Source organism: Delphinus delphis, chromosome 14 (genome assembly GCF_949987515.2).
Source record: "Delphinus delphis chromosome 14, mDelDel1.2, whole genome shotgun sequence".
NCBI lineage: Eukaryota > Metazoa > Chordata > Mammalia > Artiodactyla > Delphinidae > Delphinus > Delphinus delphis.
In genome coordinates, this window is record NC_082696.1 from 48,123,755 (window position 1) to 48,138,408 (window position 14,654).

General features: G+C 41.7%; 1 protein-coding gene and 1 long non-coding RNA gene across 2 annotated transcripts; one reads left to right on the forward strand and one right to left on the reverse strand.

Moving 5' to 3' along the window:
* The first annotated feature begins 34 nt into the window (after nucleotides 1-34).
* On the forward strand, nucleotides 35-4,363 carry LOC132436994 (uncharacterized). The gene is made up of 3 exons (XR_009521943.1): nucleotides 35-210; nucleotides 595-745; nucleotides 4,207-4,363. It is a non-coding gene; the product is annotated as an uncharacterized lncRNA (long non-coding RNA).
* Nucleotides 4,364-4,390: 27 nt separating this feature from the next.
* Nucleotides 4,391-12,811, reverse strand: GTF3C6 (general transcription factor IIIC subunit 6). Its single transcript, XM_060030093.1, has 6 exons — nucleotides 12,693-12,811; nucleotides 12,261-12,341; nucleotides 10,218-10,281; nucleotides 10,069-10,113; nucleotides 8,520-8,633; nucleotides 4,391-5,351 (listed from the first exon to the last, which is right to left on the reverse strand). The coding sequence occupies exons 1-6, from the start codon at nucleotides 12,771-12,773 to the stop codon at nucleotides 5,050-5,052; spliced, it is 687 nt and encodes a 228-aa protein (XP_059886076.1). The 5' UTR covers nucleotides 12,774-12,811; the 3' UTR covers nucleotides 4,391-5,049.
* Nucleotides 12,812-14,654: the final 1,843 nt, after the last annotated feature.

The window sequence follows — 14,654 nt, forward strand, 5'->3', positions numbered from 1 at the left end:
TGGGCGTGACGTCACTTCCTGGCACCGCCGCCGACGTGGAGGCTTGGAGGCGCTGGGGGCCGTTTGGGATGAAATAGCGCTCTGTTTCCTTGGTTACCGGTGTTTGTCTTGGCTCTTTTCCGGAAATCAACAGGCTCCTCTTGGAGCTTGATGTACACACCTGTGTGTGATAGACCAGGGTTCTCGGCCTTCCCCAATCAATAGAAATTGGTAAGAGGCCAGCCAAGAAATTCAGACAAGGCTTTTGGGGGGCTTCTGTGGCTGCAGGAAGGAGCAAAACCAAGTAACGGGTTCCCTTGCTAGTTCCCGAAGGTAGGGGGTGGGGCGCAGGTGAGCTGGTTCCTTATATGGGGTGAGGGTAGGGTGTGTCCAGGGGTGGGCTGGAGGGGTAGCTTAGGTGGTTTGCTCATGCATTTGGTGGTGTTGGTTGCAGGGGGCATGCACAGTACCCTGCTTTTACTCCCTTTGCACCCAGCTCTGCAGAAGTGGCAATGGGGTTTTTCTGATCTTTTTGTTTCTTGCCCATAATTTGCCCCAACTGTGCATGCACATATTTTTAGTCTCTTATAGTTTTTTTGTATTTTGTTACTCCAGGAGACGTTTGTTCAGGTGCAAGCATTGCAGCTCTGCAGGAAATGGTCCCAGGTCCCAGCCTGTCTCATGTGTATACCTGGACTCAGATATTCAGGGACCAGGTGTTATTCATCTGGGAATCCTCCAGGATGCTAGAAAGGTTGGTGGCATGGTAGGTATTCATAGTCACTAAAATTATCAATGTGAAATATGCACTGTTGACAAAACTATGAGATCAGTGAGGCAGAGTTTATAAACAGAGTTTATAACTGCCACAGTGCCTGGCACATAAAATGTATGCAGAAAATAACACTTCTGATTGTTATTTTCCCCCCAATGTTTAAGTTGTCGTATACGTCACATGCCATAAATTACCCCGTAAAGTGTACAATTTCTTGGTTTTTAGTATATTCACAAAGATGTACATCCATCACCACTAATTCCAAAACATTTTTATCACCCTCTTATAACCCAGTAGCACTCTCCACTTTCCACCCTTGTCAACCCCTGGCAACCACTAACCTATGTCTCCGTAGATTTGACTATTGAGAACATACCATATTAATGGATTCATACAATATGTGGCCTTTTGCATCTGGCTTATTTCACTTACTATGTTCATAAGTGTCCATGTTTAAGGTTCATATGTGTTGTAACATGTATCAGTACTTCTTTCTTAGTACATTAATTTCTTTACTTAGGACTGAATAATAGTCCATTCTATGGATATACCATGTTTGTTTATCCATTCAAAAATTTATGAACATTTGTGTTTCCACTTTTATACTATTATGCATTATGCTGCTTTGAACATTTATGTACAAGTTTTTGTGTAGACTTTTGTTTTCAGTTCTCTAGGAGTAGAACTGCATGTGGTAATTCTATGTTTGACATTTTGAGGAACTGCCAAAGTATTTTCTGTCTGCACCATTTTACATTTTCATTAGCAATGTAAGAGGGTTTGGAATTGGTTTTTCTATTGGTGCTGTAACAAATTACCACAAATTTACTGTCATAACACAAATGTATTATGTTAGTGTTCTAGAAGCCCGAAGCCTAAAATTAGTTTTACACGTCTAAAATTAAGTTGTCACTAGGGGTACATTCCCCCAGAAGCTCCAGGGAGACTGTTTCTTTGCCTTTCCAGTTTATAGAAGCCGTTTGCATTCCTTAGTATTCCTCCATCTTCAAAAGGCATCACTTGAACTTCTGTTTCTACTGCCACAACTTCTTTTTCTCTCTGACACTTCTGAATCCCTCTTATAAAACCCGTGTGATTACATGTGGCACAACTGGATAATCCACAATAATAACCCCCATCGCAAGATCCTTAACGTAATCATATAGCAAATTCCCTTTGGCCAAATAAGGTAACATATTCACAGATCCCTGAGTTTAGGCATGGGCATCTTTTGGGGAGAGCATTATTCTATTAATCACAGGTTCCAACTTCTCCATTCCTCTCCAAAATTTGCTATTGTCCATCTTTTTTCATTAAGCCATCCTAGCAGGTGTAAAGTAGTATCTCATTGTAGTTTTCACTTGCATTTCACTGATGACAAACGATTTTGAGCATTTTTTCCATGGGCTGATTGGCCATTTGTATACCTTTCTTCAGGAAAATGTCTATTCGAATCTTTGCTCATTTTTAAATTGGGTTGTCTTTTTATTGTTGGGTTGTAATAGTTTCCAATATATTCTACATACAAGTCCCTTATCTGATATATAATTTGAAATATTTTCTCCAATTGAATAGGCTTTTTCATTTTCTAGATAGTGTCCTCTGAAGCGAAAACCTTTTCAATTTTTTTTTTTTTTTTTTTTTTTTTTTTTTTTTTTTTTTTTTGTGGTACGCGGGCCTCTCGCTGTTGTGGCCTCTCCCGTTGCGGAGCACAGGCTCCGGACGCGCAGGTTCAGCGGCCACGGCTCACGGGCCCAGCCGCTGCGCGGCATGTGGGATCTTCCCGGACCGGGGCACGAACCCGTGTACCCTGCATCGGCAGGCGGACTCTCAACCACTGCGCCACCAGGGAAGCCCAAACTTTTCAATTTTGATGAAGTCCAATGTATCCATTTTTTTTTCGTTGCTTGCAATTTTTGTGTTATATCTAAGAGGACATTTCCTAATCCAACATAATAAACGATTTGTTTTTTTTTTTTTTTTTGGCTGTATTGGGTCTTCGTTGCTGAGCACAGGCTTCCTCTAGTTGCAGCGAGCAGAGGCTACTCTTCGTTGCGGTGCGTGGGCTTCTCATTGCAGTGGCTTCTCTTCCTGGGGAGCACAGGCTCTAGGCATGTGGGCTTCCATAGTTGCAGCCCGCAGACCTTAGAGCGTGCAGGCTTCAGTAATTGTGGCGCATGGGCTTAGTAGTTGTGGCTCACAGGCTCTAGAGCGCAGGCTCAGTTGCTGTGGCACACAGGCTTAGTTGCTCTGCAACATGTGGGATCTTCCCAGACCAGGGACTGAACCCATGTCTCCTGTCTTCAGAGTTTTATCATTTTAAGCTCTTACATTTATTTAGACCTTTGGTCCATTTTGAATAAATCTATATATACATATAGTAGAGATGGGGGGGGTCCCGCTTCATTCTTTTGCATATGGATATTCAGTTGTCCCAGGACCATTTATTGAAAAGACTATGTTTGCTCCATTGTATTGCCTTTGCTCCTTGATCTAAGATCAGTTTACTATATGTATGTCTATTTCTGGGCTCTCTATTCTCTTCCATTGGCCTATTTGTCTATTCTTTCAGCAGTTCCCACTGTCTCTATTACTGTAGTTTTACAGTAAGTCGTGAAGTCCTCCTACTGTTCTTCAATATTGTATTGACTATTCTGGGTCTTTCCCTCTCCATATAAACTTTAGAGTTGGTTTGACAATATCCATAAAAACCTTGCTGTGATTTTATTTCAGATTGCATTGAAACTATAGATCAAGCTGGGAAGAACTAACATCTAGATAATACGGCCACTTTCATATACATGAGGAAAGCTGTGCACACTGCTAACCTGAATAAATTCTGGGATTCTGTTACAAAGAAATAAAGGAAGACCAGATGCTGGCTCAAGTAATTAGCAGTCTCTCCACATAGAGACTTCATACCATTTGGTAGAAAAAAATAAGCTTTTGATTAAACAAAAGCTGACACTAAAGTCATATAAAAATTGGGAGGATACACACTTATGATTTGGAAATGCTTTTAATCAGGGTAAGTTGTTTTCCAAATAAACAGTAAAAATTTACAAAACCTACTGAAGGAAAAAATTCCTCATCCTAGAACATTAGTTCTCTAATCTGTCACAACAGTTACACCTCCAACAGTTGTGAGATATAATTAACGTGAGGAGTGTTTTAACTTACTAGTACCAGGTTAAACCATATAAAATTGCAGAGTTTTATAGTCAGAAACAAATATTGGTAATTTCATATAGTTCAACCTGTATCAAAGTGTGTGACTAATTTACTTAAAAAATACAAGTTAGGGTAGATCTAGGTTATCACCATAATATTGTAGAATGTTACAGCTGAATTCCAACCATCTTTATTCAGTGGGAAAGAAGTGAAATTACAGCTGGAATATCAGAACTGTACCTTCACCCTTAAGCACTTCTGAATTCTTTTTCTGTTCTCAGGAGTAATACTGACATTGGTAGACTGGAAAATGGCCCCCCAAATGTTTTCATGCCATAATTCTCAGTTTTATGCCTGGTTAAATTACATGGCAAAAGGGACTTTGCAGATGGAATTAAGGTTATAGACCTTAAAACAGGGAAGTTACCCAGATGTGCCCAGTGTAATCAAATGGACCTTTAAAAGAAGGCAGAAGGGTCCATCATCAATAGGATTATGGAAGAAGCAGGAGAGATTCAAAGACTGAGAGGGACTTGACCATTGCTGGCTTTGAAGAGAAGCGGACCATGAGTGAAGGAATGCAGGCAGCCTCTAGAAGTGGTTTGGCTGGGAATGGCTCTCAGCCAACAGCAAGGAAATGGGACCGCGATCCTTCAGCTGCAAAGAACTGAATTCTGCCAACAACTGAATGAACGAGGAAATGGAGTCCCCCATGCCACATCCAGAAGAGAATGAAGCTCTGCAAATACCTTGATTTTAGCCCAGGTGAGACCCATATCAGATGGCTGACCTACAAAACTATAAGACAATACACTTGTGTAGCTTAATACACTTTAGCCACTAAGTCTGTGGTAATTTGTGATGGCTGCAATAGAAACTCACACTTACCTTAGTAAAACCCCCTTTTAAAGGACTCATCACAGAAGGGTCCCTACAGTCATTGAAACCATATTTTTAAAAACTCGTATCTGGTCCTTAATGATTCTAGTATATTAAACTATATTATAATTGGAAATGTGTATATAGCCAACAAAAATAATAAAATTGTGAACTGAAAACTACAAAGCCAGTTATTTTATATAAAAACTCTAAAAACATCATGACTAGTTTTTATGAGGAACATTTCATCTAGGAGTGATTTCTAAGGCAGTTTCTTGAGTTTCCATAAAAACAGAGCCTTCTGTCTCAGAAGAAGGGATATCAATAAGAGGACCAGAATCCTCTATATCCAAGTTTGGTGGTTTCTCCTGTTCATAACTCAGGTTTGAATTATCTTTCATTTGAATCTCTTGCTCTTCCAACTCCAAAGATTTATCTGGGTCTGGAGCTACAACTTCATCCTCTTCATTTTCATGCAGAAAACTACAAATCATGTTGGGTCTACAGGAGAAATCATTTTCCTTGATTTGCAGCCATTCCACACCACCTAATGGAGGAGGCAGGGGGACAAACCAAGAAACATGAAAAAGGAATTTCAGTTACTTACATATATTTTTAATTTAATTGTTCATATGAATATTTATCAAAATAAAACCCCAACGTAAAGAAAGGAACATGGTGCCTGTACCTACTGATAAATGATCATATAATTTCCATCTTACATGGAGACCTTGGAATGCCTATAGGGTATGCATCATCAAAATCACTAAAAGTAATCAACTTCAGTTACTATTCCAAGCCCTTTTCCCAGAGTCCAATTCCCAACCCATTCTGAGAGATAACTGAGCTCCCACTGCCATCTTTTGTCTTGAAGAAAATTTTGTCACTTCCCTACAATTTTCTCCCTACCCATTCAGTTTTCATAATACAATGGATGATACCACTCTGTCATCTTGAGTCAACATTTATTTGTCATTTTGAGTTGAAAAATCCAATTGTGAAATAAGACACCTCTCAAAAAACACCCTTGAAAAAATTTTTTGTTCCTTTCCATACTCACAGTCAAAGCCCTTACCTGTCAATGAACTCCCATAATTGAGAATTGCTCCAGGGACTTCCCTGGTGGTCCAGTGGTAAAGAATCCTCCTTACAATGCAGGGGAAAACGGGTTTGATCCCTGGTCAGGGAACTAAGCTCCCACATGCTGCAGGGTAACTAAGCCCGCATGCCACAACTACTGAGGTCGCGTGCCTCAACTAGAGCCTGCGTATTGCAAGCTACAGAACCCACGCACCCTGGAGCCTGTGCACCACAACTAGAGAGAAGCCTGTGCACCACAATGAAGAGCTTATGCGCCGCAACGAAAGATCCCAAATGCCTTAACGAAGATCCCGTGTGCTGCAACTAAGACCTGACACAGCCAAAAATAAACAAAATAAATAAATAATAAATAAATCTTTAAAAAAAAAATTGTTCCAATAATGCTAGCCATTTTTTTCTTTCATCCTTATGACCCTTTCAGTTAAGTATTTTCAATGGATCCTCAATTCCTATAGCCCAAGCTGTTTACTCTCACCTTCAAAGTTCCATTAGATATATGTAAGATATACCAACCTATCTTGTCACCCTGTTCACGCATCCATCTGTTCCTGTCCCCATTCATAAACTAACTCTTCTGCAGCTGTTTGTTGAAACATCCTTACTGTTGATCCCATATCTTTTCTCATGTATTACTACTATAAAGTCTCCCTCTTTCAAAAATCGATTTGTTCTTTCCCTCCAGTTCAGCTTCAACTATTGACTTCATAGTTTTTTCTTGCTATAACGTCTTTCTCCTAGTCACCAAGTTTAAAACCTCAAAGCCATCCTAAAGCCTACTCTGTTATCTAGCATAATACTTGGCACATAACAGATACTTAAAATAAGTTGAATGAAATGGGTGTGGAGTCATAGTCATCCATGTCTGTTTCAACGTGATTTGCTTTAGAGTACAAGTTCCTAGAAAGTAAGGACTACATTTCCTGTGTATTTTGTTCTGCCTCCAGCATCTTGCCATGTTTGGCAAACAGCCTCCAAGATGGTCCCCAATGATCCTCACCTTTCTGACAAGCACGCCCCTGTGTCGTCCCCTCCCACATGGAATAGGATATCACAGAAATGACAGAATGTGACTTCTAAGGATAGTTCATAAAAGACATTGTGGCTTCTACCTTGTTCTTAAGGATCACTTGGTCTGGGAAAGCCAGCCTCCGTGTCAGGAGGGCACTCAAACAGTAGTGTGAGGAGGTGAGGAAGTGAGGCCTCCTGCAACAGGCAGCACAAACTCACCAGCTATGTGAGTGAGCCATCTTACAATTAGATTTTCCGGCCCTACTCAAGCCTTCAGATGACTACAGCCCAGCCAACACAATGACTGCAACCTCATGAGAGACCCCAGCCAGAACAACCTAGCTAAGCTGCTCCCCAGTTCCTGATTCACAGAAACGTGTAAGATGGTGTTCTGTTGTTGTTGTTTTAAGCCTTTAAGTTTAGGGGTAACTTTTTATGCAGCAACAGGTAACCAATACAGCCTTGAATAGTTCGTTACTAATTTATTTGATTGAAAGATACACACAAATCTTCCCAAAGATCTATTAGATTATTAAGAACTATAGGAGAGGAAATTGTATAACTTCCTTTAAAAAGAATATCTAAATGATAGCTAAGCTATCTGGTATGTATCTGCCTTTCGAATTCATTCTAGAACTTCAAGTGCCTACTTCCTATTATTTTTGGAGTGCCTAAAAAAAGGGATAATTGTGGAATATATAAGAACAAAGATTTGTTATATAGTTACGTGTAGCTGGTATAATTAATTTCTAAATGATTAATGTACCTTCAAATGTTTATTCCTTAAAATATAATAAATCAAACCATGAATATTCATCAATAGGGTCTCATTTACTAGAGTTTCAAATATGTCTTTGAGCAATAAGTCTTTTTTTTTTTGGTGGACAAACACCTTTATTCTGACTGTGTCACAAATTCCCTAGGGCAAGAGAAGGAGGTTGGTGTGGTGAACAATGGGCTTTAAACCACCAAGTGTTTATTTGCTCATCTCCACAAACATGCGCCTGCTATGGGTGCAAGAAGCACTGGCCTAAGGTCTCTAGTGTGGGATGACGAGCAACTGGAGAAGGCTAAATGGATGCTTATTAAAGAACGAGACCCAGGACTAACAACTCTGGTCCTAGAGTCCCTCCCACATATAAAGCCAGTTTCTTCCAGTTGTGAGCATCTTGGGGAAGGTTACTGCATCTGCCAAAAGTTCAGGAGATCCTATGGGGTTACTCCTTGGGAATCGAGAACTGCTATCATCATATCTTCTGCACTTACAAAGAAGTTTTAATGAGAGAGAGAGAGAGAGAGAGAGAGAGAAGTAGTTGCTGAATTCCCTGGGGTTGAAATCATGTCAAGTTTCTTGACAAACTCCTCACAATCGTTTCCAATGCAAAGAAGATAGAAATTTCTTATATGTCTCCAGTGCCCCCTGCTATGTGAGAATTCAACTCAATTTTAAATCTATGTTTGGTACTTTTCATGGAGTACCCTCAATTTTAATATACTTTACCTATCACATATAGTTATTACTACAAAGTACAAAGAACATCCTGGCAGCAGTGTTTCATAAAGCCAATACTAAATCACCTATTTTCAGAGAACTAAGTGAACTAACCTATGTTTTCTTCTCCTTCCTTCTTTTCTGTCAGAAGAGTTCTTGTCATGCTGAGCTTCTTCATTGTGTGGCATTTATATTTTAGCGCTGTTTTATTATTGCCTTCTGCATCCACTAGAATATAAAATGAACACTATTATGCTGCTTGATGCCATCAAATAATCATGTTAAGCCTCAATGATTCCAGTTTCCTCCAGCTCCAAGCACAGAGAAATATCAGATAAAATACATAAGAACAAAAGGCACAGTGAACTCAAAGACAACAAACATCTCTACGGGACAGAAACACAAAGTGAGATTAAAGCTATGGGCCTATTAGGCTCCAGCTCGGAAGCAGGAAAGGGAGGCCAGGAATTTGGCCTTACAGGGTAATGAGGTCGAAAACTCTGCCACTCAAAGTGAAGGACCAAAGGTAGACCTACTGCTTGAAGCCAGACTGGAGTGGAGAACATTACCGATCATGAAAGAAGATGAGAAAAAAACCGCTGCCAACCTGCTGCTGGGGGTCACAGCTTTATAAAAACTGTGGGCGTAGGAAGGAGGGAGGATGAGGCTCTGTGCTAAGGATGTGAAGCACACGGAAAACTTCCACACCCTGCCACTGTGTGGCTGATACTACACTTTAGAAAGCAACACAGTGACATCTATTAAGTTCAACCACATGAAACTGTCGCTATTCGGCCCAAATTGGTAATTTCATATGGTTGAATCTAGTACACACACTCATCAAGACATTTTTACATATATGCAAAAGGAAACATAAAACTATTCATGGCAGCATTTCTGTAGTGAGTTAATAAGCATAATTATGAAAACGGGCTCTGGAGCAGACCACCTGGGTTCAAATCCTGGCTCTGCCTCTTATTTTGTGTATGACCTCAGGAATGTTATTTACCTCTCTGTGCTTCAGTTTCTTCAAATATAAAATGAAAACAATGGCATCTACCTCATAGACTTGTGGTGAGGATTCAATGAGTTAATACTTATAGCACCTAGAACAGTGCCTGACATACAGAAAGCACTCAATAAATTTTAGTAGTTATTAATAATTACTGGTAAAAACAAAGGCAACCTACATGTCCATAAATTGGAGAATAAACTCTGGTATAGTCACAAATAGAATCTTAAGCAACAAGGAAAACATATATCAACATATATAAATCTCGAAACATCTCTAATTGAAAAAAGACATAGAATAATATGTGTAATATGCTATAACTTATATCAAGTGTGAAAATACACAGAAAGTGCTATTTATTGTGTGCGGATACATACATATGTAATATAAAATCAGGTATAGGAAAGAAAAACACCAAATTCAGGAGAGTGATTAACTCTGAAGACAGAGGAAGGGAGTAGGTTTGGAGAGGGGTATACAAGGGGCTTCAAAGGTATGTGGAATGTTTTTTAACTACCTAACCAAAAGGGAGGATTTGATACAGCTAGACAAGGCGTACATGAGATCTTATAATTTTAATATCCACCATACATAAGTATGTTTGAAATATTTCATAGTAAAAAGAGTTGAGTCAACATAGCAATCACTTACCATGTTCAACATTTTCTTCAAAGATAACACAGGTCCCAAGAGTGTCTGTAGAAAAACATGAAGGCAACTTGTTGAGAAGTAACAGAGCTACTTTCTCTGAAAGGCATATTAAAAAAAAAGGGAGTTTCATCTCTCTGACTTCCTCCTACCTTCATACTCTCCAGCAAAGACATAGCTGTCCACTTGCAGAATGGGCTTCTCAGTATCAATTCCCTAAAACAGAATATAGGATCATTAAAAAAATCATCATTAGAAAAAGCCTTGGGGGTGGGGGGAATGGGTGAAGTGGGGGCTCAAACGATACCAACTTGCAGTTACAAAATAAATAAGTCATGGGATGTTTAAGAACATCATGGTAACTATAGTTAATAATACTGTACTTTATATTTGAAAATTGCTAAGAGAGTAAACCTTCAAAGCTCTTACCAGAAGAAAAAAAAATTGTAACGATGTGTAGTGATGGGTGTTAACTAGACATTGTGGTGATCATTTCACAATATATGCAAATATTGAAAACGTTGTACAGCTGAAACTAGTATAATGTTATATGTCAATTATTTCTCAATTTAAAAAAGAATGCACAAGGGACTTCCCTGGTGGTACAGCGGTTAAGACTCTGCGCTTCCACTGCACGGGGCACGGGTTCGATCCCTGGTCAGGGAACTAAGATCCCACATCCCGCATGCCGTGTGGCATGGCAGAAAAAGAACAAGACTTTTACATGAAACCTTGCTACCAAGGAGACTGATTTCCAAAGCTGGGGAACCTTTGGATCTTCTTGTCCTAGCAAGTAAAAGATAAGCTAAAACTGCTCTCATCACAGCAGCTACAAACTGAAGACTACTTAATTCATACCCAAGTAGCAAGGTCTATTTCAATCAACATCCTCTTCAACATAAAGTAAGAACAGAGGAAGTTTTGTCAAAAATGCTCAAAAGAGGGCTTCCCTGGTGGCGCAGTGGTTGAGAGTCCGCCTGCCAATGCAGGGGACACGGGTTCGTGTCCCGGTCCGGGAAGATCCCACATGCCGCGGAGCGGCTGGGCCCGTGAGCCATGGCCGCTGAGCCTGGGCGTCCGGAGCCTGTGCTCCGCAATGGGAGAGGCCACAACAGTGAGAGGCCCGCGAACTGCAAAAAAAAAAAAAAAAAATGCTCAAAAGATTTTAAACATAAAACAGACGGTAACTCCCGATACCATAGCTCAAGTCAACAGTACTCGGGCCTCTCACCGCCGTGGCCTCTCCCGTTGCCGAGCACAGGCTCCGGGCGCGCAGGCTCAGCGGCCATGGCTCACGGGCCGCACGAACCCGCGTCCCTGCATCAGCAGGCAGACTCCCAACCACTGCGTCACCAGGGAAGCCCTGAAGTCCTTTCTTAATAGGTATTCTCTCTCCCTTCTCCACACTATTTTTGTTTGTTTTCCATATTTTATTTTTTGAAGTTTTTTAAATTTTATTTTATTATTATTATTTTTGCGGTAGGCGGGCCTCTCACTGTTGTGGCCTCTCCCGTTACGGAGCACAGGCTCCGGACGCGCAGGCTCCGCGGCCCGTGGGATCTTCCCGGACCAGGGCACGAACCCGTGTCCCCTGCATCGGCAGGCGGACTCTCAACCACTGCGCCCCCAGGGAAGCCCCTTTAATTTTGTTTTTTACTTAAGTATAGTTGAAGTACAATGCTGTGTAATCACTGCTGTACAGCAAAGTGACTCAATTGTACATATATACATTTTTTCATATTCTCCATTATCATTTATCACAGGATATTGAAATATAGTTCCCTGTGCTATACAGTAGAACCTTGTTGTTTACCCATTCTATATATACCAGTTTGCATGTTTAACCTCTGTGTGCATATCTAATTATCCTCTCTGCCCTTTGTGTTTTACTCACCCTCCTCACTATATAAAACGGTGTATTTTTTCAAAACCTAATGTTCCATATCAAAATGCTTTAACCCTCCAAATCTTTACCTCTCTCCAGCCACACAGGCAGACACTCAGGCAGAGTTAGGCATTAACTTTCTCCCAGCTGCTCCTACAGTCCCCCTGTACTCCTGTAATTGTCTCCAGTGTTCACTGCTTTGTTCACGTGAAATTAATATATCAATCTTACGGACGGGTATATTTCACCAGTCATTCTTGTTTTAAATTTAAGAAAATCTACAACAACCCCCCAATTCTACAAGACTCACCAAAATCTTGCATTTATTTTCACATTTTGAGAGAAAGTCTGAATCAATAATTCCTGATAATTCCACCAGAACCAACTGCTCCTGGTGGAAGAAAGAGGGGTTAAAGGCGCTAGCTTGCGAGTGTGCAGGAAGAAGCAGGCATTAACGAGAGAAGCCAAGCCTCGCCAGTGCAACGACCCCACCTTTGTGAAAACTAGGTCCTGCTTTCAACAAGAGGAAGCGCGCGCCGTTACTTAAGGTAACTTCCCTCCTTCCCCCTCGAACTTCCGTGTAGCCCATAAGGCTGGGGCCAGCTGCCCGCCGCTCCGCGCGCCCTGAGGCACAATCCCGCCAGGAGCCCCCGCAAGCCCGCCGCGTCCCGACTCCCTTCCGCGCACACAGCCGAGCAGCCACCCTCTCCACCGCCGCGCGGGCTTCCGCCGTCGCACTCACTGCGTCCTCCTCCTCCTCCTCCTCCTTCTCCTCCTCCTCGTTCCAGTATCCCCGACTTGGCTCCTCGGCCACCGCCGCCATGCCGCCGCTCCTCCGCGCGGTCTCCGAGCCGTGGGCCCCGCCCGCCGGAGCCGCCATCTTGAGTACGGGCAGCAGCTTCCGCCCCGCCGCGGCTCCGACAGCGCCAGTTGCTCCTGCCAGCACGCGAGATGGCGGCTCCCAGGCCCACGTGGAGCCTGTTGTCCCTGTCCCGAGAGCCGGAGCCGGGGCCCTGGCGGGTCGGCCGGGCAGGTCCCGCGACCTAGGGAACCCTCGGGTTCCCGGCCCAGCTGGGACGCGAGCACTATGGAAGCCGAGGGGATGAAGTAGGTGCAGGCAAGGAGGCTACGGTGCGCGAGGGAAATGGAGAGGCCTCGTGTGGCCCCAGCCTACAATGCTTGGAAAGAAATTCCTAATGTCGTGTGAGCACTGATCATCAATTCAGGTTCTCCACGAGCTAAGTAAAGGGCAGTCCTCAGTGTTCCACGTATCGGGCGCCCACTGCGCGAGGAAGTGAGCTGGGGTTTCAGGCAGCTAGGAGAGGTAGAATAAGGGACCAACCAATACTAATCAGATGGCCCTAGGTGCTGTAAGAGACCCAGATTGTCTGCGGAGTATAGTAGACTCCGAGAAGTGAAGTTTTGAACAGGATTTTCTTAAACTAACCTCATGGATTTTTCAGATTATAAAATAAATGATCTTTGTACGTGAGACAGGATGATCTACCTTCAAAGAGCATGAGGTTTGGGGTTTGATACCCTTCCGGTTCTGCTGCGTTACTTAACAGTAAGCCTTTAGGCAAGTTGGTTATTGTGAGGATTAAATGAGATAATCCCACTATTCACATATTAAGCACTAATGTGCATTTAATCTAGTATTAGTAATAATATATAAAAATTTAGAGTATTACAACTTTTAAAAAACGTTTTCCGGGAATTCCCTGGCGGTCCAGTGGGCAGGACTTGGTGCTTTCTCTGCCGTGGCCTGGGTTCAATCCCTGGTCCCGGAACTAAGATCCTTCAAGTCACGCGGTGCGGCCAAACAAAACAAAACAAAGAAAACAACGAGGGGACTTCCCTGGTGGCCCAGTTGTTAAGTCTCCGAGCTCCCAATGCAGGGGGCACGGGTTTGAACCCTGGTCGGGGAACTAAGATCCTGCGTGCCCTATGGCACGGCCAAAAAATAATAATAAAAAGTAAAAAAAAAAAAAAAAAAAAAGTTTATTAAAAAAATCAAAAAACCCATTTTCCTACACAATATATCTTTCCAGCTTCTTTCTACGTAAACACATTGTTTAAAAAACCCATTTTCCTACACATATCTTTCCAGCTTCTTTCTACATAAACACATTGTTTATGTGTACATCTGTTTTAAACTTGCTTTTCTCACTATATGTAGTATTATGGATGTTTGTCCATATTTTCCATGATAAATACAGATCTATGTGATGGTATTTATTGTGCAATATTGATATTGCACAACACTTTAGTAAACATCTTTGTGCATTTTTACCCAGTTCCTCCATTAGATGAATAGGATTTCGTAGCTTAAAAAAAGTGGGAAAAATCACTGGACTTGTTAGCAGTTGTAGATTTGAATTATAGCTCTGAAATATAAGAATTGTGACCTGGCACAAGTTGCTGCACTTTCTCATCCCCTGTGTTCTTATTTATTAAATGAGGATAAAATTATTCATCTTCACTGTATATATTTTTTTGTTTGAAGATTAGATCATGTATCTAAAAGTGCTTTGTAGGGGACTTGCCTAGTGGTCCAGTGGTTAGGACTCCCTGCTCCCAATTCAGGGGCCACAGAGTTCCATCCCTGGTTGGGGAATTAATATCCTGCATGCCTTGCAGCGCAGCCAAAAATTTTTTTTTAAAAGTGCTTTGTAAATTGAAAAATTATATAAATTGTCAGATT

Coding starts and splice junctions, on each gene's coding strand:
- GTF3C6 (XM_060030093.1), bottom strand. CDS start 12,773: ATGGCGGCGGTGGCCGAGGAGCCAAGTCGGGGATACTGGAACGAGGAG. Junction 8,634..10,068: donor TGAAGAAAATGTTGAACATG/GTAAGTGATTGC, acceptor TTTATATTCTAG/TGGATGCAGAAGGCAATAAT. Junction 5,352..8,519: donor GGAAGGAGAAGAAAACATAG/GTTAGTTCACTT, acceptor CTCCTCCATTAG/GTGGTGTGGAATGGCTGCAA.